We start from the raw sequence: 18965 nt of genomic DNA on the forward strand, positions 1-18965 counted from the left end.
TTTATTTGAAAACGTGCTCCTTCCAACCCACAGATGGTCCAGGCGGAGTCAGAATACTTGCAGATACCATATTGTCTCGTCAAGTGAATCTCTGCTTTCCAGCAGGGCTGTACACTCCCATGTAGCAGCTTGTTATTTTAAAACGTATCTGCTCTCTCCTACTTCTAAAAGGCCAGCAAGAAGACTTGTCACCAATCTCTATGGAGCTAGAAGGGGGAGGAAAAGTGGAGTGTGAACAGTAGAATATCACCTGCCATCTGGACAAAGATGTGATGAGATGTAAAGTTTGGATGCACATTTGCGGTTCTTGATCACATGCCAAGAGAGAGCTCAGCTACAATTATTTTAAAGCATTTCCAGACAGATGCAACCCTAGGTCATGGAAGAAGGTACACTGAGGCAGGAGGATGCTGAACTTGATCAGGCTGTGCACAAGGCATCATTGCCGGTGGGAGTGCTGCTGTGGTCTGCATGGGCTTGTCCTGTGAACAGGACCTACGTGGTTCAAGACCTGGGAATAAGACTATGCCAGGATCGAGTGCTATGGCATGAGATTTGTGGTCACAAATTCTTAGGTATTCAAAGACATGTTTAGTCTCTGAACTTCCACAGGTTTAAATGGGGGTTGGGCATTTGCATTTCATCTGGAAGCCCAAATGTCTTCGAGAATCTGATCACACAGGTCTATGAACATTGACACCAATGTTGAACTTCTCGGTGCTGTTGGCATCAGAGGGGTGTTGATCAAACCCTGCTGTGGCTGAGGTCAGTGGGGAATGTAGAATGGGCTTTACTGGGTAAAGAGCACCATAAAGCAGATGCTTTTCCCCTGGGATGGAGCAGCACTTATACAGACATAGTGAACACGATCCAGTTGTTCCATGGTCTGCCTCCGCAACCACAATGAAATGCCACTGCTGATAGCTGTGATGATATTTATGATTCCTGCTTAATATGTTTTAAATTACTTGATGAGCTCTAAGTATTAACACAAACATTAGTAAGTATCCTGAGCCAGATTCTCTGGGAGGAAAGCCTTGCCGTGCCATAGACTTTGGTGCAGTTTAGTGCTTTTATCCCATCTGAAGATCTGGCTCAGTAATTGTGCAGAACATAAAAGAGAAACCCATAAGTGCTGTAAACAAAGGAAAACTGTTACTCTGGGAGTGTGTTAGTTAGATATTTCAACACTTATAATTAACATCCCTTTCCTAAACCGTGGCACAAACTACTCGCAGAATGGGCTTTTTCTTTTATTGCTGCTAGTTTCAGTGACTAAATTTATTAAGTCATTAGATTTGCGTGTGGATGTGTATATTTGCTATTCTCCTTTGGGTTATAACAAAAGGAGATCTTTAGGGGAAAAGAAAAAAGAAAGAGATCTTTATTTATCTGGCAATTTTGAGAATGTTTGTAGGGAAATGGCAAGCAATTCAAAGAAGTGGCCCAGTCCAGGGGGACGCTGAGTGAGCAGCTGGGTTTGAATACAAAGCTGGTGACAGTCTTCTGCTGGCTTCCTGGCTGTCCCTGAGCATTGCACATGGAAACCTGTCACCATTTCTGCCATGGTCTGGGGACATCAGGGGCTTCTGTGCCAGTTAGAGCTTGGTCTAAAGAAACAAGGGAGCAAATTGCTCGCTCTTCCGATCAGTACCCCGGAGCACCACGCTGTTGCTTATGGTGGGACCCTTTCTTTGCACCTCCTGGCTGAGGATGCTCGGGGTGCGAGTGGCAGTCATGCTCCCAGCCTGGTACAGGCAGGGGCTGGCACTGCTCTCTCTTGCTCGGAGCAGCACCAGGGCTGTCTGCTGCCCTGGCAGTGCTATGCCCGCACCGGAGCTGTGACACCATTGGATCAGCACTTTTTGAAGGAGCTGAGACATCCGAGGGTGGCAGTGCATTCCCTGAATACCTTGCAGCCTCACGTCCACAGGTTGGACAGCGATGCTTCTCCACCGACGTCTGTGGAGCTTCTCCAGCTTTACGGATGAGCAAAGGAGAGTCCAATCAAACTTATTATGTTCAAGGCCAAGAGGCTGGGTTAGATTTACCTGACCAGTGCAGGTGAAAGCTGAGGTAGATTAGAAAAAAAAATCTGTCCTCTCACAAATCACCCCCAGCCTGTGCTGTGGGGAGGGGGCAGATGGGGCCAGGCATTCCCAACACCTCCCTGAAGGACCAGACTGGCCCAGGTGATACAGAGATTGGCTTGTGCCTGGAAGTCCCGTCCACATTTCCATCTACAGATGGCAGGAGACGCTACTGGGATCAAGGATAAATGAAACACCTTGTTTTCCTAAACCAGAAACAGCTTTTGGGGCAATCCATGGTGCCTTATACACCCCATGAGCAGGTCTGACACACTGAAACCCCCCCAAATGGCAGTTGCATCCATTTAGCTCCCTTCTTTGATTCCAAGTGTCATTGAATGTGGTCTCCCTAATTTTCTGTGTGATAGCTACCATTTCATTTTTTTTCTAGACTGTGCAATTTCCAATAAAACTAGAGTTAGCACAAACCAGACCTATGTTTGTTTTTCAAAGCAAATTGAATTACTCTTCTTACTGGAATTACCTTTTGTTCAAAGGATTGGATTGAGATACAGAAAACAAGTTGAAGGCAGATGCTAATCATTTTGCATGTAAATTACTAACATTTCTTTCACAAATATTTCATGCAGGTTTTTAGTTTAACAATTAAAAAAAAGATCTGCTTTTTCAAATCGCTTTTAGTAATATCTATAGACATTTAACAAAATACTTCAGACTCTAAATCTCCAAATAGTAAACAAATAAATGTATTTATTTACTTTGTATGTGAAAATAATTTAGTCAAAGACACATATTTCACATGAAGATAAAAACAGACAAATTTCCTTTATTTTCTCCGAATCACAAGCATAGTTTTTAATGAGGAGAACTGGTGGGGTTTCTGAGTGAGCTGAGTTCATGATGGTGCTGACAGGGGACTGAGAGCTCTGTGGAGTTTGTACAGAAAATAGAGTCACGATTTATTTCTTTGTTTAAAGACTGAAAAAGACCGGTGATTAAAAGATGAAGCCATCTGTCCTCTCACTGTGTTGTACCTGGTCATGCTATTTCTGTCAAGGAGAGAGTTGGGAAAATAATTGAGTGGGGTTCGTTTTAAGCCTGTTTCAAAAGGTTCCTGCACCAAGTGAGAGTGTGAAGTGGGTGCTCTTGACCCCAGGGTTTACCACACCATTACCTCTGGAGGAGGACGTCCTTATGTCCCATCAGAAGCACGTGGGGGACACAGCCTGAGGATCCCTTTGCTGTTTTTACCCGCTCTGTATCTGTGGGATGAAGAGAAAGTATTGGACTCCAGGTCTGCCCATCTAGCACATTTCATCAACTCTGAATTCATCCTAAAAACGAAAACAAACAAACAAAAAAGCTTGCATGCCCCAGAGGTCTGGCCAATAGCTCAGTGATTTTCCAAAAATACCTTCAGTTATCTCAGATTTCAGTCTGTGCAGCAGTGGCTGCTAAGAACTGCTTTATTAGTGTGAAGCCAGTTAAGCTCACCTGCACTTTCCTTTTTCTTCCCAGCTCTTCTCAGCCCAAGACAACTGAAACAGCAGTTCCCATCTGATTCGACATAATTGCCACAATTAATTTTGACAGTAAAGCTTGTAGAGAGGTTCTGCCATTAATATCCCAATAGCCTTTTGTTACTGGTAGCCCCAAAGCCATCAGCAAGAGGCATATGCAGATACTAAGTGACATGATGTAGCTGAAGGCTTGACGTTGGCCACCAAAAATGTCAATGAAGGAAAACATAAGAGTTTGCACGTTAAATAGATTTAGAGGACACTCCAAAATCCCCAGGCGGTGCTTGGGAGAGTGGCCTGTGTGTCTTGTCTGTCCCATCTCCTTTCTGGTCAACTGGTTTTTCCTTCTCCATCTGCTTGCTCTTTGTGTCACGTCTGCATGTGGTAGTGCCCACACCAAAGATTTCTGGTGCTCAAGCCCGTGAAGACCCTGCGGCGGGTCAATTTGGTGGTAGGATGAATGGCATCCTGGTGTGTGTTTGTCGCTACATGGCACAGTGGGACACTAGCTGTTGCTGATGACGTGATATACATAAGAAGAAGGATAATAATAATGAATTAAAAAGGCATTATTTAACTAGAACTTAGCTGTCAAATCTGTGGATTTTCTAAACTGCGGAATGGACAGAGCTGGGATGTTTCTTGGTGGTGTTGCCATGGTTAGCGTCCCAAAGTGCTGTATCAACTGAATTGTGGGGGATGAGGAATCAACCAGCCAACTCACAAAAACAACGGGACAGTTTTGTTTGCTTGTGAGGGAGCTTAAACATTTAAAGAAAACCACTATTTTTTCTTTATTTTTCTTAAATCTTTGTTAAGTTGATATTTTTAAATACATCTGCTTTAAAATAACATAATTTTGCTGCTTTATTGGTACAAGTGGATATACGATCTGCTTTTATGAACTACTGCTGCATGTCATCAAATATTATACTGCGGTAATTTAAAAATAGATATTTATCTGAAAACTTGAATTTAAATAAGGTTTTTAAAAATCTGGATTTTTTTTTTCTTTCTGAAACAACATTTTCAAAATGCATTAGCTTTTATATTTCTGCTTCATTGAAAATAAAAGATAGTCTTTGTTCCATGCTGAAATTAAAAGAGACGTTGAAAATCCAGATATCTCATGCACAGTAAATTCCATGTTTTGGTCAAGTTGGTAGCTACCCCTCACAGCCTACCAACTTTTCAGTCCTCCTAAGAGGAATTTTCTCGATAAGTTTTTATTGATGGGGTAACCAAGGCATGGGAAAGGGGATTGAGTTGTCCAGTTTGGTTTTAGAGATGCTCTCTGTCGCGGGCTTTGCTGCCGGCTGGGCCCGATGCCAAGCAGAGCCCCCGAGCCAGCCGGTCGCAGGCAGCCGCTGCAAACTGCCCGGCTCCCCGGGGAGCTGCGTCTTCCGAGGCAAGACAAAGCCTGGAGATAAAGAGCAGATTTAAGGAGCGCTTAAACACTGGTCTTTTGGGAAGCTACTTCAAACACTATTTTATAGTGCTCTAAGTCATCTGGATCTCTCTTAACTTCACTTTCTTCCTAAAATAATTATTTCTCCAGCAAGGAAGACTCCTTCAGATAGGGCAAAATGACCCTTTGGGGTGACGGTGTTTTTATCTGTGTGGCACTAATGATTGATGCAAACATCACATGTTGCAGCACAGCTCCGCACTTTCTGCTGCGCTTTATCTTCTGTGGCTTCAAGCCTGCCTGGCTCCGTAGGTCTGTTACACACTGGATTTATTGTCAGACCAGCAACACTTTACATAACCCCCAAAGCGCTTGGGAACACATACCTGAGTGTTGCTGAATGTTTAAAATGTTCACCCTTAAATGAGGTCTGCAGTAAATATGTGGCATTACTCCAGATGCTTTGCTTAGATGTTGGTCATGGGTTTTCTGTTAGCAAGGTTGGAGAAGCTCCCAAAGACTTCTGAGTGGCAAGGGCTTGGGAGAGAGCATCGCTCGCCTGTAGCAGCACCTGCCTTCATGCACAGGGCTCTGAGATACCTTGTCTGGGGGTCCTGGAAAAAGGGATTTTTTTTGTAAAAACAGTTTTTCTTCAGAAAATGCATATTCATTGTGACTTGAGCTCTTTTTGCAAGAATGTCATAGTTTTAAGGAACCCAGTGGGAGAATTTGTTTGGCTAGGGTGAATTTTCTGTTCAAAATCAAAGTCTGGGAAAAAAAACAACCCACCAACAACCACATCTGCCTCAGTGAAGGCTTGGGAGCCCACTGCCACAGAGTCCCATGGCCAGCCAGCTCTTTTAAAAGAGGTTTAGTATTTCCCTATTGTTAAAAATCTTGAAAAGTTACTGGGACGTGACAGGTTTTGGTCCATAGTTGAGTGTAGTTTCCTTCTTGAGACTTTATGCAAAACCAGCGCAAGTGGCAAAGGCACAGCCACCCCACAGCCAGCCCAGGCGCAGGGGATGTCTCGGACAGGCCCATGTGTCCTCTGTTCCCGGGCAGGTGTGGGACCAGTTCTCAGTACCTGAAGAAATACTTGTGTCAGAAATCTTCCTCTTCATTGAAAGATTTCCAGGCTTAGTGCCAGCATTTCCTCCCATCGCTTTTGAAAATAAATAAAGTTTACTTGCTTTTGTATTCCCGTTTCTCCGAATCCACTTAAATGCCCCTGATAAACTGCCTTTTGCCCATAAGAATAATAATTTGCCCCATTAATGTTTTAGACAACAGCCATTGCACATTTCTTGCCCGTCACAGGGAAGGTAAGAGCACAGCTGGGGCAAGGCATTGGGAGCAGCAGATGAGCAGCAAGGCTGTCTCTTTGCTTCTTGGCTCTCTTTTTTTCTTTTTGCTTAGTATCTCAGCCTAAATCCTGACAAATTCCTGACTTTTCCTGCACATTTTTCAAGCCTGTTCACTGTTTTGCAAACGACAGCTCTGCCAGGGAAGGAGAGCCTTCCCTTTCAGTGGGGAGTTTTCTGGATGTGTGTTATTGCTGGGAGCCAGTATTGCTGATGCCTGTTGTTTTCTATTGCTAAAGTAACTGCAACGCGTGACTGTCGTGTATCACTCAGGGATGCCTAATTTAGGAGATCAGTGATTAATTCCTTCCATTGCTTTTTCTTCTCGCTCTCTCACTGCAGGATGTTTTCACACCAGAGTGCAAATTTAAGGAATCTGTCTTTGAAAACTACTACGTTATTTATTCTTCCACGCTGTACCGGCAGCAAGAATCCGGACGAGCGTGGTTCCTGGGACTCAATAAAGAAGGTCAAATTATGAAGGGAAACCGAGTGAAAAAAACCAAACCCTCATCACATTTTGTACCCAAACCCATTGAAGGTATGGAATCTGCCCGCTCCCTCCATCAGTGGGGTATGGGGAGGGGGGATTTTGCAACTGCAGATTTGGGGCTTCCTGGATGGGGGTGTTGGGCTGCAAGACCAGAAAGCAAGGACAATGTTTGTAACATTTCAGGAAGGTGCTGGGCTGCACTGTTAGCATTTCATCTGCTTTCCTTCCCATATAATAAACTTTGTACGTCACCCAAAGGGGTTTCTCAGCTTTGGGTTGCTAAAGGATGAATTTAAAAGCCCAGCAACATGAGAAGTTAGTGGGAAAGGAAAGCAGCCCTCGAGCGGCCAGCAGTTCAAAAGGAATCCAAACCAGCAGTGACCAGAATGTGGGGGTCTCTGTGATGGTTTTCCCAACGCATTCAGTGGGTTTCCAGTCCCATGCAGAGTCAGTAGAGATAGGATTTATCTCGTTTTAGACTTTGAGACTCTGTTTATAGTAACAGGAGAGAAATGGGTCCTACCAGCACAGCTGTGGATGTACTTTATATCTCTACCCTAAGATGACTTAAATCTGTTTTTTTCTCATTTGTAAAGACATCCTAGTTAGTCACTGAGGGTAGAGAAACCTCTACCATAGGTATCCAAAGTTAGATGAGATGCTCTCGTGCCATATGTCTTCATCAGAGCATGAGTGAAAGTCATGGAGTTGAAGTTTTGCCCTCCGGCTGCTGACTGTACACTGCTGAAGAGTGCCACAGGCTCGTGCCAGGGCGTTTTGCTTTTTATGAGCTGGCCCCTGACAATGGAGAGATGAAGTGTGATGAGCCTAGTACTTAACAGGTACTAGCATGATTCTGGAAAGAAGGAGACCTCTTTTTTTCTCTGGCTTGGAAAAAGCACTACTTTTCGATCCCCAAACTAGGTACGCCTTTCTCACCCCATCTCGGACCTGCCAGTGGCCACCTCAGGGACACAGCAGCCTGGGGCTGGCCTCAGCTGCACAGGTCCACGCCCCCTCTCGCTACCCCCATGTTGGCTGTGGGACCAGGGCTGGACACATGGAGAGAAGGAATGAACTGATGCTTTCCTGACAGGTACCACTCACAAGCGGTGGAGGCCACAGCTAAGTCATGCACTAGTAGCTGTTTGAACAGCTTCCCAGCTAAGGCGCAGGGGCAGACGAATGTGTGCGTGTGAGTGAAAGGCCAGTTCAGGAAGGCAGGCTGAAATCATCTGTTGGACCACTGAAGCAAAGCACGATGAGAGAAATTCAGTTCGGCATTCCCAGAGTATCTGTGGCCTTTGGACAGGAGATGGAGATGTGGGAAGAGCAGAGAACAGCCTGGAGCCTCTTGTCCCATGCTTATTTTCGACAGCTTTTCTGTAGCTGGGAGCCTTTTCCTGTTTATCTGAGGCATTAATGGGATTGGTGTCCTAAGCCCTCATTGAGGTTTGCTAAGGCCCTGTTCCTTAGCAAAAAACTCAGGCATGGCGTCGGTCACCAGCTTCTCTTGTCTCCTCCTCTCCTGCCTTGGCTGGGAGGACAGTCTTTTGCAAGCGCTAGCTTTCACAGCTGGGTTTCCAGCTCCTTCTGGTATTTCTTTGCTGCCTGGCTGGGTGTTGGCACTGATCAGTGGGTTCCTTTGAATCTGGGCTTCTTTTTTGATGTAGCCTGTGTGGCGTCTGCTAAGTGGCTCAATAGTTGTCTTCTGCATGCATTAAACTAGGCCATTCCTGTGGCTCTCCTTGTGGAAAGCCTTGCCTTAATAGAGGTGCCTGACCCACAGCGGAGTTCTCATTGCAGCAAATGCCGCTCTGGCTTTCATTTTGAAAAACCCAGCCCAGCCCGAGAGCTTCCCTTTCCTGCAGTTGCATCCTCCCACGCTTGCTTCAATCACAGCTGTCACATAACCTCCCGAGCGAGTGAGCGCTTTGGAAGTTGGCAGCCAAATTAAGGGCTCCTCCACCCCTTCCCTCCTCCACAGGCTTTGCAGTCAGCCTCTGTGAGCGCTGCTGCATCAAAGAGCTGGCAGCCTCCCAAGCCCAGGCACGTGTCAGCTTCCCAGAGCATTCAGCTGTCTGGGACTGTGACTCCAGACGGAGGACTCTGTTCCCAAGCCTAAGATGCATTGTAGGTAGCAGAGGCTTGTGGGGAGGGTTGGAGTAAAACGCGCTCAGCTCCACGTGACTTCTCTGTGCTGCATCCATCAAAGTCGCTGCGAGCAGAGCTGGCAAGCAGAGAAAAGGGGCAATTCCTTCCCTGTTTTAACGGCTTCTTTCTCTTTGTCATGACTCTAAGAAGTATCCAAAGCACTCCCCTGCTATATTTGCATGTCCCTTCTGCTGAATGCTGTGGCATGCTCCAGCGTGTGGGCTTTGCTGCTTATTCAAGCCAGTACTTTGCAGCTTCCATCTGCAGTAACGCGCCCAGGTTTCCTTTTGCTCCGGTACCAGCACCAGCATTAGCCCTGCCACATGATGGCTGACGCAGAAATGAATGCAAGGAGGAGTCTGGTCCCCTGGGAAGGAGAAATGTTACATACATTGCTAGGAATCACTTCACCCATGACTTCAATGGCAATTATCACTGAGATGAAACTTCCCAGTTGTTTGCTGTGTGCAGAAAAATTATGCAGCAGCTTAGTGAAGAGAGCGTGCACAGGGAAAGGCAACACAAAAAAGCCCGGATTGCTCCCGGAGCTCATTTGACTCCCGTTGCTTCATACTGCTTTCTGAATTCAGAAGTCCTCTCCTCAAAGTTGCAAATGGGCAGTAAACTAATGAATCAATATGAAATATCCTCCCAGGTTATTTCTAAGGACTACATATGTGTACATGTGCATCTATATGCAGTGGTATCTGTGTATGTATGTGTGTTATCTGTGGCTTTTAGCAGCTACAGCTTTATGCTGTGCTAATCCCACAGAGTGTTTTGACTCCTGTAGATTGTCAGGATGCTGGAGGTGTTCTGTGCGAAAGTCACTAGATAACAACTGGAAAAGTTTTGGGTTTTGGTTGGTAGGAGGGGTTTTTTGGTTTAGTGTGGGTAGGATTTGTTTGTTTTTGGAAATAGCATTAAGCTTAATCAATATGAAAGCACAAAAAACTTACAGGGGAAACGTTAAGTTCCTCTCCCATCTGTGCACAGGCAAAGCCAAGGCAAGCAGCCTGGCAGGCAGCAGTTAATGTACTGTGTGGTGCCAGTTTTGGTTAAAAACATACATATGTAACACATTTCTTTTGATATTTTTATTTCTGATCACTGATCATTTGAGCTAAATGATCCCTTAAAGTGCCCACATATAGATTGAACCAGACTGCACAAGAAATTAGCCTGAGTGTAATTGTCACTTGGACACCAAGCAATCTTTTAAAGCAATTTCAGTCTCTTTAAGTGTCTGTAGCGATTAGTGCTGGACAAACACTACTGTCCACAGTGCCTTTTGTTCTTTGAAGTGTCCAATCCCATCTCAAACAATGGGAGACTTTTCCAGTCACTTAAGTGAGAATTTTATTAGATGCTTATTGTGGATGTGCTCTGTTATTTCTATTTCCTTCTCCTTGAAGACATCATTTCCAGATTGCGCTCCCAAAAGAGCTACATTTCATCTCTCACCCGGCCCAAGCCGTGACACGTTTGGGGTGGCAAATCTGGTCACAGAAAGAAGACGACAACTCTTCCTCCATCTGAGTCATCAGAGCTGCCCCTACCTCCAAACTCATGGTGCTTCAGCCCTCATGACATGAACGCGTATCAGGTGTGAAGGTGACCTGTTAATGACTGGTCTGATCCATTTATTGCCACTGATGAATATCCATGTGCAAGGAGCAGCAGCCAGATCTTTCCCAGTGTGTTTTCCCAGGGATGCAACATCCCAATTTTGTTAAAGCGGAATCCTCAGACGTTACAAAGAAGTACAAGACACTGTTGAGTAGGAAGATGTGGTAGGCCTAGTGAAAATGCTTCAAAGGTATCACCTTAATCCACAAAACATCCTAAAAAGTGTCCTTTAAAAAAAAAAGACAAACCCCACACTCTATCAGTCTTTGTTAACACAGCTCCTCTTTTGGAGCTGTCTGTCTTTCAAGTGGGCAGATTTTGGTATGTTTTCAATCCCACAGTCACTCACTTGTTCATCTATCAAACTCCTAATCATCATCTTAGATGGCAAATGCAATGTATTTTAACCATGCTTTGCTTGGCTTTTTGTCATTCTGTGCTGCATTTCTTACCTGAACAAACTGTGATTCCATCTGGCAGCGTCCTGCACATTTAGCCGCCAGATAGACGCGAGCTCAAATGCCTCTGAAATGCATCAGCTGGGACCGGGTTTAGAACACAGTAATTAGAGGCAGAAAACGAGGGTGCATAATCACTTGCTCCCTCCTGCCCCTAGCTGCTGCTCAGACAATTTATTCCCTCCACTGAAGCATTAGCTAATGCAGCCGCTACTGCAGATCCTGACACCACGAGCTGTGGCTTCCATCAAGGGAAAGAGCCCGTCTCCTGGGCTGCCTGCCAAAGGATGCGTGCCCAGCCCAGCCCAGCCACTGGTCCAGGCTGCCGTCGGGGCGTGTTGCGATCCTGCCGGGCTCACGACCTGCCTACCTGCTAAACGGCAGCTTGGGAAAAATTTGGTTCCTCCTAACTTGCTAGGGTCTGGGGCAGGGAAAGCCAGGAGTGAAGCTGGATCGATGGGATATATCTAAGATCCTTTAATAAGCTCTTCCCCTATTCTAGAGAAAGAAAATGGAGTTTCTTGCATCCCCTGAACCTCCTCAACTTGCAGTGATGCCAAGTGAGAAATGCTAGGATCTGGACACAAAATCATAGAATCATAGAATCACAGAATAGTTAGGGTTGGAAGGGACCTTTAAAGGTCACCTAATCCAACGCCCCTGCAAGAAGCAGGGACATCTTCAACTAGATCAGGTTGCTCAGAGCCCCATCCAACCTGACCTTGAATGTTTCCAAGGATGGGACATCTACCACCTCTCTGGGCAACCTGTTCCAGTTTTTCACCACCCTCGTAAAAAATTTCTTCCTTATATCTAGTCTAAACCTACTCTCTTTTAGTTTAAAACCATTCCCCCTTCTCCTGTCGCAACAGGCCCTGCTAAAAAGTTTGCTGCCATCTTTCTTATAAGCCCTCTTCAAGTACTGAGAGGCTGCAATAAGGTCTCCCCGAAGCCGCCTCTTCTCCAGGCTGAACAACTCCAACTCTCTCAGTCCTTCTTCATAGGAGAGGTGTTCCATCCTCCTGATCATTTTCATGGCCTTCTCTGGACCCGGTCCAACAGGTCCATGTCTGTCTTGTGCTGAGCACTCCAGAGCTGGACGCAGTACTGCAGGTGGGGTCTCACCAGAGCAGAGCAGAGGGGCAGGATCACCTCCCTCGACCTGCTGGCCACGCTTCTTTTGATGCAGCCCAGGATACAGTTGGCCTTCTGGGCTGCGAGCGCACATTGCCGGCTCATGTCCAGCTTTTCAAGCACCAGGACCCCCAAGTCCTTCTCAGCTCAATCCCTTCATCCCCCAGCCTGTATTGATACCGGCTGTTGCCCCGACCCAGGTGCAGGACCTTGCACTTGGCCTTGTTGCACCTCATGAGGTTCACAGGGGCCCACTTCTCGAGCTTGCCCAGGTCCCTCTGGATGGCATGCCATCTCACACTCAGCTTGGTGTCCTACGCAAACTTGCTGAGGGTGCACTCGCTCCCACTGTCTACGTCATTGATGAAGATATTAAACAGTACCAGTCCCAATACGGACCCCTGCAGGACACCACTCGTCACTGATCTCCATCTGGACATTGGGCTGTTGACCACTACCCTCTGGATGCGACGATCCAAGCAATTCCTCACCCACCGGACAGTCCACCCATCAAATCCATACCTCTCCAGTTTAGAGAGAAGGATGTTGTGGGGGACTGTGTCAAAGGCCTTACAGAGGTCCAGATAGATGACATCGGTAGCCCTTCCCATGTCCACTGGTGTAGTCACTCCATCATAGAAGGCCACTAGGTTGGTCAGGCAGAACTTGCCCTTGGTGAAGCCATGCTGGCTGTCTTGAATCGCCTCCCTGTCCTCCCTGTGCCTTAGCATAGCTTCCAGGAGGAGGTGGTATGTGCTTCCCAAGCTCAGGCAGTCCCTGACGCCCAGGGAAGCCACACAGGGTGATTTCGGTTTCACCGTGTGGCTGGTGTGTCGGCGCCATGCCTGGGAAGCAGAAATGAGGCTGGGGTCCTGTGCCAGAGCATAGGCGAGACATGGAGCTGTTCCTGGGTGACAGGCAGCCCCCTCCATGCCTTCGCCTTTGGGAAGGATGCTCCTCGCCGCCTCCTTCCCCCTTGCTTGTACCCCCAAGCTTGTATCTCCTTCCTGCCTAATTTGCGAGTTGTTTCTTTGTGCAAAATCGTTTCCTTGAGCATGTGAACGGTAGGCACTGCTGGCTAGCAGGGAGCAGGGAATCGAAAGCCGCAAGAACCAGACATCGGCACAGCTCCACTGCCGCTCACCCCCTTCCATTTATGCCTGTGGCTCTTTAGCAGATCAGGCTAACAACACTTTCCAATTAAAGCATGAATATGGATGTGTTGATTAGAATCTGGGACATAGGAGCTGATTATTTGATTGAAGCTCCAAAGCATTAGCTTGGTTTCCAGACATTAAGGGCTGTATTTGACTTGTTGTGTGGGTGTGGGTGGGTGGGAGAAGCAAGGCAAAGCAGGGAGGGGACTCTTGTTCTAGCCAGATTGCTCATCCTTCCAAAGCTGCCTTGTGCTGTGTGCATCAGCAGACCTCCCAAGCATCTGGGCATGTCACACTGCTGCTAGTTTACCTTGATGCAGGTGACAGGGACAGTGTGTCTCCACACACACATGCACACACAGGGACCGCAAACAGACCTGTCAGAGAGCGCTGGTCCTGAACCACAGAGCTTTAGTTTAAAGCCGGGAAGATCTGGGCACTCACAACAGTCCATTTGCGAACATCCCCCTCCCTGGTCCATGACTAACATCTCCGCGCGTGAGTCACCCTCAAGCTTCCTCAGTACAAGGAGTAACAAACTGCAATCCAAGAGCTGGTGTTGCACAACATGTCACACTGTCCTTAAAACCCCACGCGTGAGCGGCTGTGTGCACTGTGTGCATACACACCCGTGTGTCTGTGCACACACACCTGCGTCTTGCGGTGCACGTGGGTTTGCAGCCGCTGCTGAGCGATGCCCATAGCTCAGCACACGCACACAAGCCTCTTGTGTAGGAGAACGTCCAGGCACTATCTTGTGCGTGATGCCATATAAATACTGCATACACTGATAGTGTAGGTGTATTTACCTACTGAAAATACACTTGTCCTATGCTGCTACAGATTTTCTTGCATGGTGTGTTGGCCCGTCTGGTACAGAGTATCTTTGACAGCTCTGTCCGAAAAGCACAATGTGAGCAGCCTCCAGCCATGCCCCATGTCAATACTTGTATCATGCACTAGACTGGAAGACTTAAAATTCCTGCCCTATTTGCTTGCTAGGTTCAGGGTTTCCTTAATTTTTAGCTGCAAATGTTGTTTACTTTTGTAGCCTGATTTATATTCATTACTCTGTGGGCCTTGTTAGCAGTTCAATGTTTTTGCCCAAAGGCCGTGGTGAGAGGCAGGGAGCTGAAGAAAGGCAGCGTGCCATGGTGCTGCTGCTGTGGGCTTGGCTCAGGCTCAGCCCTTGTAGTTAAGCATCTGGCCCAGCCTGATGGGGTATGGGGGATGCAGGTAAGATGAGCTTAGTACGAGCAGCTGCCTGGAGGAAGAGCTCACGGAGGTCCCTCCAGCTCCAGCTTGGGACCAGAGAGGTCAGGGTGAAGACAACACTGCACTTGAGACAGAACTTCGTGTATGGGACGTCAGGGGTACTGGGGCAATGCCGGCACAAATACCCAACTCTGCTGGGCAAACATCACATCAGAGAATAAGGTCGGTCACAGAAGTGATGTGCATCCTCAGGGTCATCAAAAGGCTCTGCAACTCAGGCTAAGAAATCACGAGGGCACAGGTTTTCCTCAGTTGTAAACCTTTTCATGCTGTTTTTTGAGATTTTGTTAGGTACTTCATCACAGCAGGCCAATTCACCATCACCGCATTGTTGAGTGACACTCACCAAGGTATGAGGGGCAGCTCAGCAGCTGAAAGGGGATGTGAGATCCCTTCTACTTCTGCTGCCACCGTGCTACACACTTCCCTTGCAGCATGCAGGCAGCACTGATAGTCTAGGCAGCTGACAGGCAGTCCTGGCATTGCTCATCCTGGCCCAGACCCATGGGACAAGTAATTCATTTTCTTTTTTTTTTTCTCGTTTTCATCAAAAAAATGGCTCCGGTAGCAAGAACAGTTTGCAGAGCAGACCTGCCTTGCAGCCACACTGGGAGGCCCGGCTAGAGTGTGTGTTTAAACTGCTTTGAAAGCGTTGCATGAAGAATGCTCTATGGAAAAAGTAATATTTTTTTTCACTGCTCATATATTCAATGCAATATCCCTCCTATTAATACACAGTTGACTGCACTTTATCTCTGTCCTGTATTGTTGCACACTGCTATAACTGTTTATCTAGCTAGGAGTAAAATGCAGAGCAATAATGTCATTTGCAGCCTGCCTCTAATTGCCAGGATTTATTTGCAAATCAGGGGAGGTTATAAATATAAGCACTTACATTGCCTTTTTATACATGGGGTATTTTTTTCATTTCTTCAGATAATTTTTGAAAGTTTGTTCTTGTTCATTACCCGGAACCAAAACCTGATGGGCTCTATCCCCTGTGTTTAAGCTCTGTGCCTTTGCTTGTGATGTGACAGCTTTACAAAACGAAGCAGTACACAATCATTTCTTTCTATCCTAATTTTTGCAAAGATCCGGGGATGACATTTGCAGTCTGGAATTACCTCGAGTTCTCAACTCCAGTGTGCCTGCCCTTGAGATGCCTCACTATTTCAATCACATCTACACCCCACCACATTTGTGATGAGCTCATGAGCGATGCTCCCCGAGCCGCTCAGCGTGTGCCCTTGCTCTGGCACACCTCACATGGCACGAGGCCAGCCGTGAGGACTTAGTCCACATGGTGAGTTGGATAAATGCTTTGTGCTGCACAGGACATGGGGATGTGCCATGTCTTGGGCAGATGTTGCCTTCTCAGGCTGTCTAGGCTCCAGCAAGTACATTTTTATAGGACATACATTGCTTAGCCTGGGTCTGGAGAGAAGGTATCCTCCATCCACCCTGTTCTCAGGTACTGCCAGGTGACCACGCAGAGCTGAGATGGCTCCTGGCTTGTTGTCACTGAACTCATCCCCATGTGGCTGCTCACGGCCTTGGCCTTGGCTGGCTGTCTTGATTTAGAGGGGAAAAAAATAAGTGCTGAGAGCAGACCTCAGCTCTTGGCTGAAGGAGCCAAATGGGCTTGAGTCACCACTTCCAGATCCAGAGCTTAACACCCGGAAGGCTTGGATGGCTCAGATGCAAACGTAGTTTTGATTCAAGACTCTGAAGACCTTCTTGTTGGAGGGGACCGGGCAATTCTTGGGCCTGTTATTAGATGATAATCAGCATCTCGAGACAATACATGGTGCTGTGAACTGGAATGTTTATTTTATGTATATGAATATAACATGAAAAAACAGTAAAGCACAGAAAACCTAGAAAGACACTTCTGTGAGAAAGAAGACCCCTGTTTCTATCTGTGCCTTTGGAAGGATCCAGAGACAGAAGGAGGACCTGACTGGCAGCGAGGGCAGGTAACAGATCCTGCTTGGTAACAGGATCTATTGCTTGGTCACTGAGGTTTCTGTAAGAGTGTGTGTGTTTGTATTGGGGCTGGAATTTCAGGCTCACATGCAAAGAAATAATTCATTATGGTCACTAATGTCTGTCTGTGACTTCAGGGCTGTTAATGGGTGTCTTTTCTGTTCGCAGTGTGCATGTACAGAGAGCCATCGCTGCATGAAATTGGAGAAAAACAAGGACGCTCAAGAAAAAGTTCAGGGACGCCAACCATGAATGGAGGCAAAGTTGTTAACCAAGACTCGACATAGCTGACAAATACCCTCCCTTCTTCCAACTCCTCCCCTCCCACCCACCTACCCACCCCACCTGGCGAAACCACACTGAGACGACGAGAGCTGAGCAAGGCAGGACCTACCGGTAGTGGCTAGGAGTCCGAACTCCAGAATCTTTCTTTGTGTAGGACGAGGAAATCGAACCCCAGATCTTGCCTCTTGCAACGTTTTAAAAAACAAAAACAACAAAAAAAAAGTGAAGAAAAAATGTTTTAAATCAGGACTCCATTAACATTTTCAAAAGCAAACTGTTTGCTCTGTGATCAAAGGGGGAAAAAAAAAATCTCATCTCTGCATAATAATAATGATTACAACTAATAAATATAATAATAATAATAATAATAATAAAGATGTTACCTTTAAAAATAAAACAGAGCTTTTGGAAAATTGAACTTAGCATATGATGTGCGAGAAACACGTGGGAAACACAGCCTGGGACTGTTCTTTCTGTCTTATACTTTCACCTCACGTTCACACCACTGTTTTTTTCCATCCCTGCTTCCCTGGGGATGGATGGGATTTTTCACTAAAGCAGGAAAGGTAGGGATGGATTATGACTGTGTTTGCTCTGCTATCAATAAAATATGGCCTGTCCGAATTAGGAGTCTGACAGTTATGGGCAACAAACTGGCTGCTCTGTATTCAGCTTTTTCCATTTACATTCAAACACTGTGTAGTTATTTGTTGCTAGTGTCACTGTGTGAGTATGTTTGACCCAAGTCTGGCATTTTATGCCTTTTTATGATAATTATTTATATTTATAGGCTTGTTTTACTGTATTAGTTGTCAGGGGAATTTCAGAAATGGGTTTTCAGGTCTCGCAGGATGGAGTGATCATATTTATTAGGGAAGAGATAGAAGATAAAGGGAAGGAGGGATGGCTGCTTGCTTTAAAATACAAAATGGAGCAAGAAACGTTACTGAAATCCTTGCTGTCAGTTGGAAACGATGAGGCATGTGCTATGTGAGGGGGTGGCAGGGATTTCAGCGATGGGAAGAGGGGTGTGGGGAGTAGGTTGGGTGTGCAGAGGAGGAGGCAGCTGCAGGGGAACATGGGTGGTTGTGCACGTCCAGCTGTGCCAGGGCGAGGAGATGCTGCCGTTTCCTTTTAGCAGCCGGGCTCTCCCTATGTGTTAAGGCTCCACACATATCTCATTTTACACGTGTTCAAAGCCGAGACTACAAACCCCTCTAATCCAAAGCCTTACTGCCACCAAGCCTGTTATGGGATGAGAACCCCCCAAGATGTTGCAACAACCTGGGTATGGGTGGGGGTACGTGTCTCACGAGTGCCAGGGCTGCAGATGCTGCAGAAGCCCTTCAGAGGGAACAAATTCACAGATAGGGAACGGCAAGGAAGAGGCTGATGGGGTAAAGGATGCTCAGCGCTGAGCCCACCCGCAGCAAATAGGGCGTTAGTGGGGATTTGCAAGTCTCTCCCTGTCTGGCACTTTCTCTCCTTGTAGTTTGAGGGTCAGTGGTGAACCACACAGCCTTGCTCCCATGGGTGGTACTGAAACAGGGCGATACGGGCACATGCCCTTTCTCTGCCCACACACATTAACTTCAGTCTCTGACCTCTTTTGGCACCCAGAGCCTGCAGGCAGGAGCAGCACCTCGCAGAGGCGATACAGTTGCTGTTACAAAAAACAGACGCTGCCCTGGCTGAGGTGCCTGGAAAGTTTTTGCTGTTGAGGCTGTGGTTATATTTCCTGTGAGAGGTGAAAAGCAAAAGCCCAAGGGTCTGGAGAGGGGTAACAGGTCAGAACGGCTCGTTATAAGACAGGAAACAGCTTAAAGCCTTGCTGTTACAAGCCAGGCGGGAGTGTTTGTGTCATTCATAAATTATGGGCATATATGGAATACCAGCGACTACCCTAATTCTTGAGGCTTCTTTGCTATCACGGCCAATGCCTCAGCTGGCCAGCGGCTACACGCTGCGAAGCTGCTGTGGCTGCGGGAGCCAGGGAGTGTCTGGGCTGGCTGCGATGCTCCCTGCGAAGCGGCTGCTGACCCGGGCGCCTC

At 46.9% G+C, this 18965-nt stretch overlaps 1 protein-coding gene across 3 annotated transcripts in view; it reads left to right on the forward strand.

Moving 5' to 3' along the window:
• The window catches only part of FGF12 (fibroblast growth factor 12), a 231811-nt gene extending 214522 nt beyond the window's left edge, over positions 1-17289 (forward strand). For all 3 annotated transcript variants that reach the window (XM_075157090.1, XM_075157091.1, XM_075157089.1), the window contains 2 exons: positions 6686-6884; positions 16798-17289. In XM_075157090.1, the coding sequence (XP_075013191.1) occupies positions 6686-6884; positions 16798-16916 (318 nt within the window). In that variant the 3' untranslated portion in view covers positions 16917-17289. The remainder of the gene's footprint in view (positions 1-6685; positions 6885-16797) is intronic.
• Positions 17290-18965: the final 1676 nt, after the last annotated feature.

Source organism: Calonectris borealis, chromosome 9 (assembly GCF_964195595.1).
Source record: "Calonectris borealis chromosome 9, bCalBor7.hap1.2, whole genome shotgun sequence".
In the NCBI taxonomy this organism is placed as follows: Eukaryota; Metazoa; Chordata; class Aves; order Procellariiformes; family Procellariidae; genus Calonectris; species Calonectris borealis.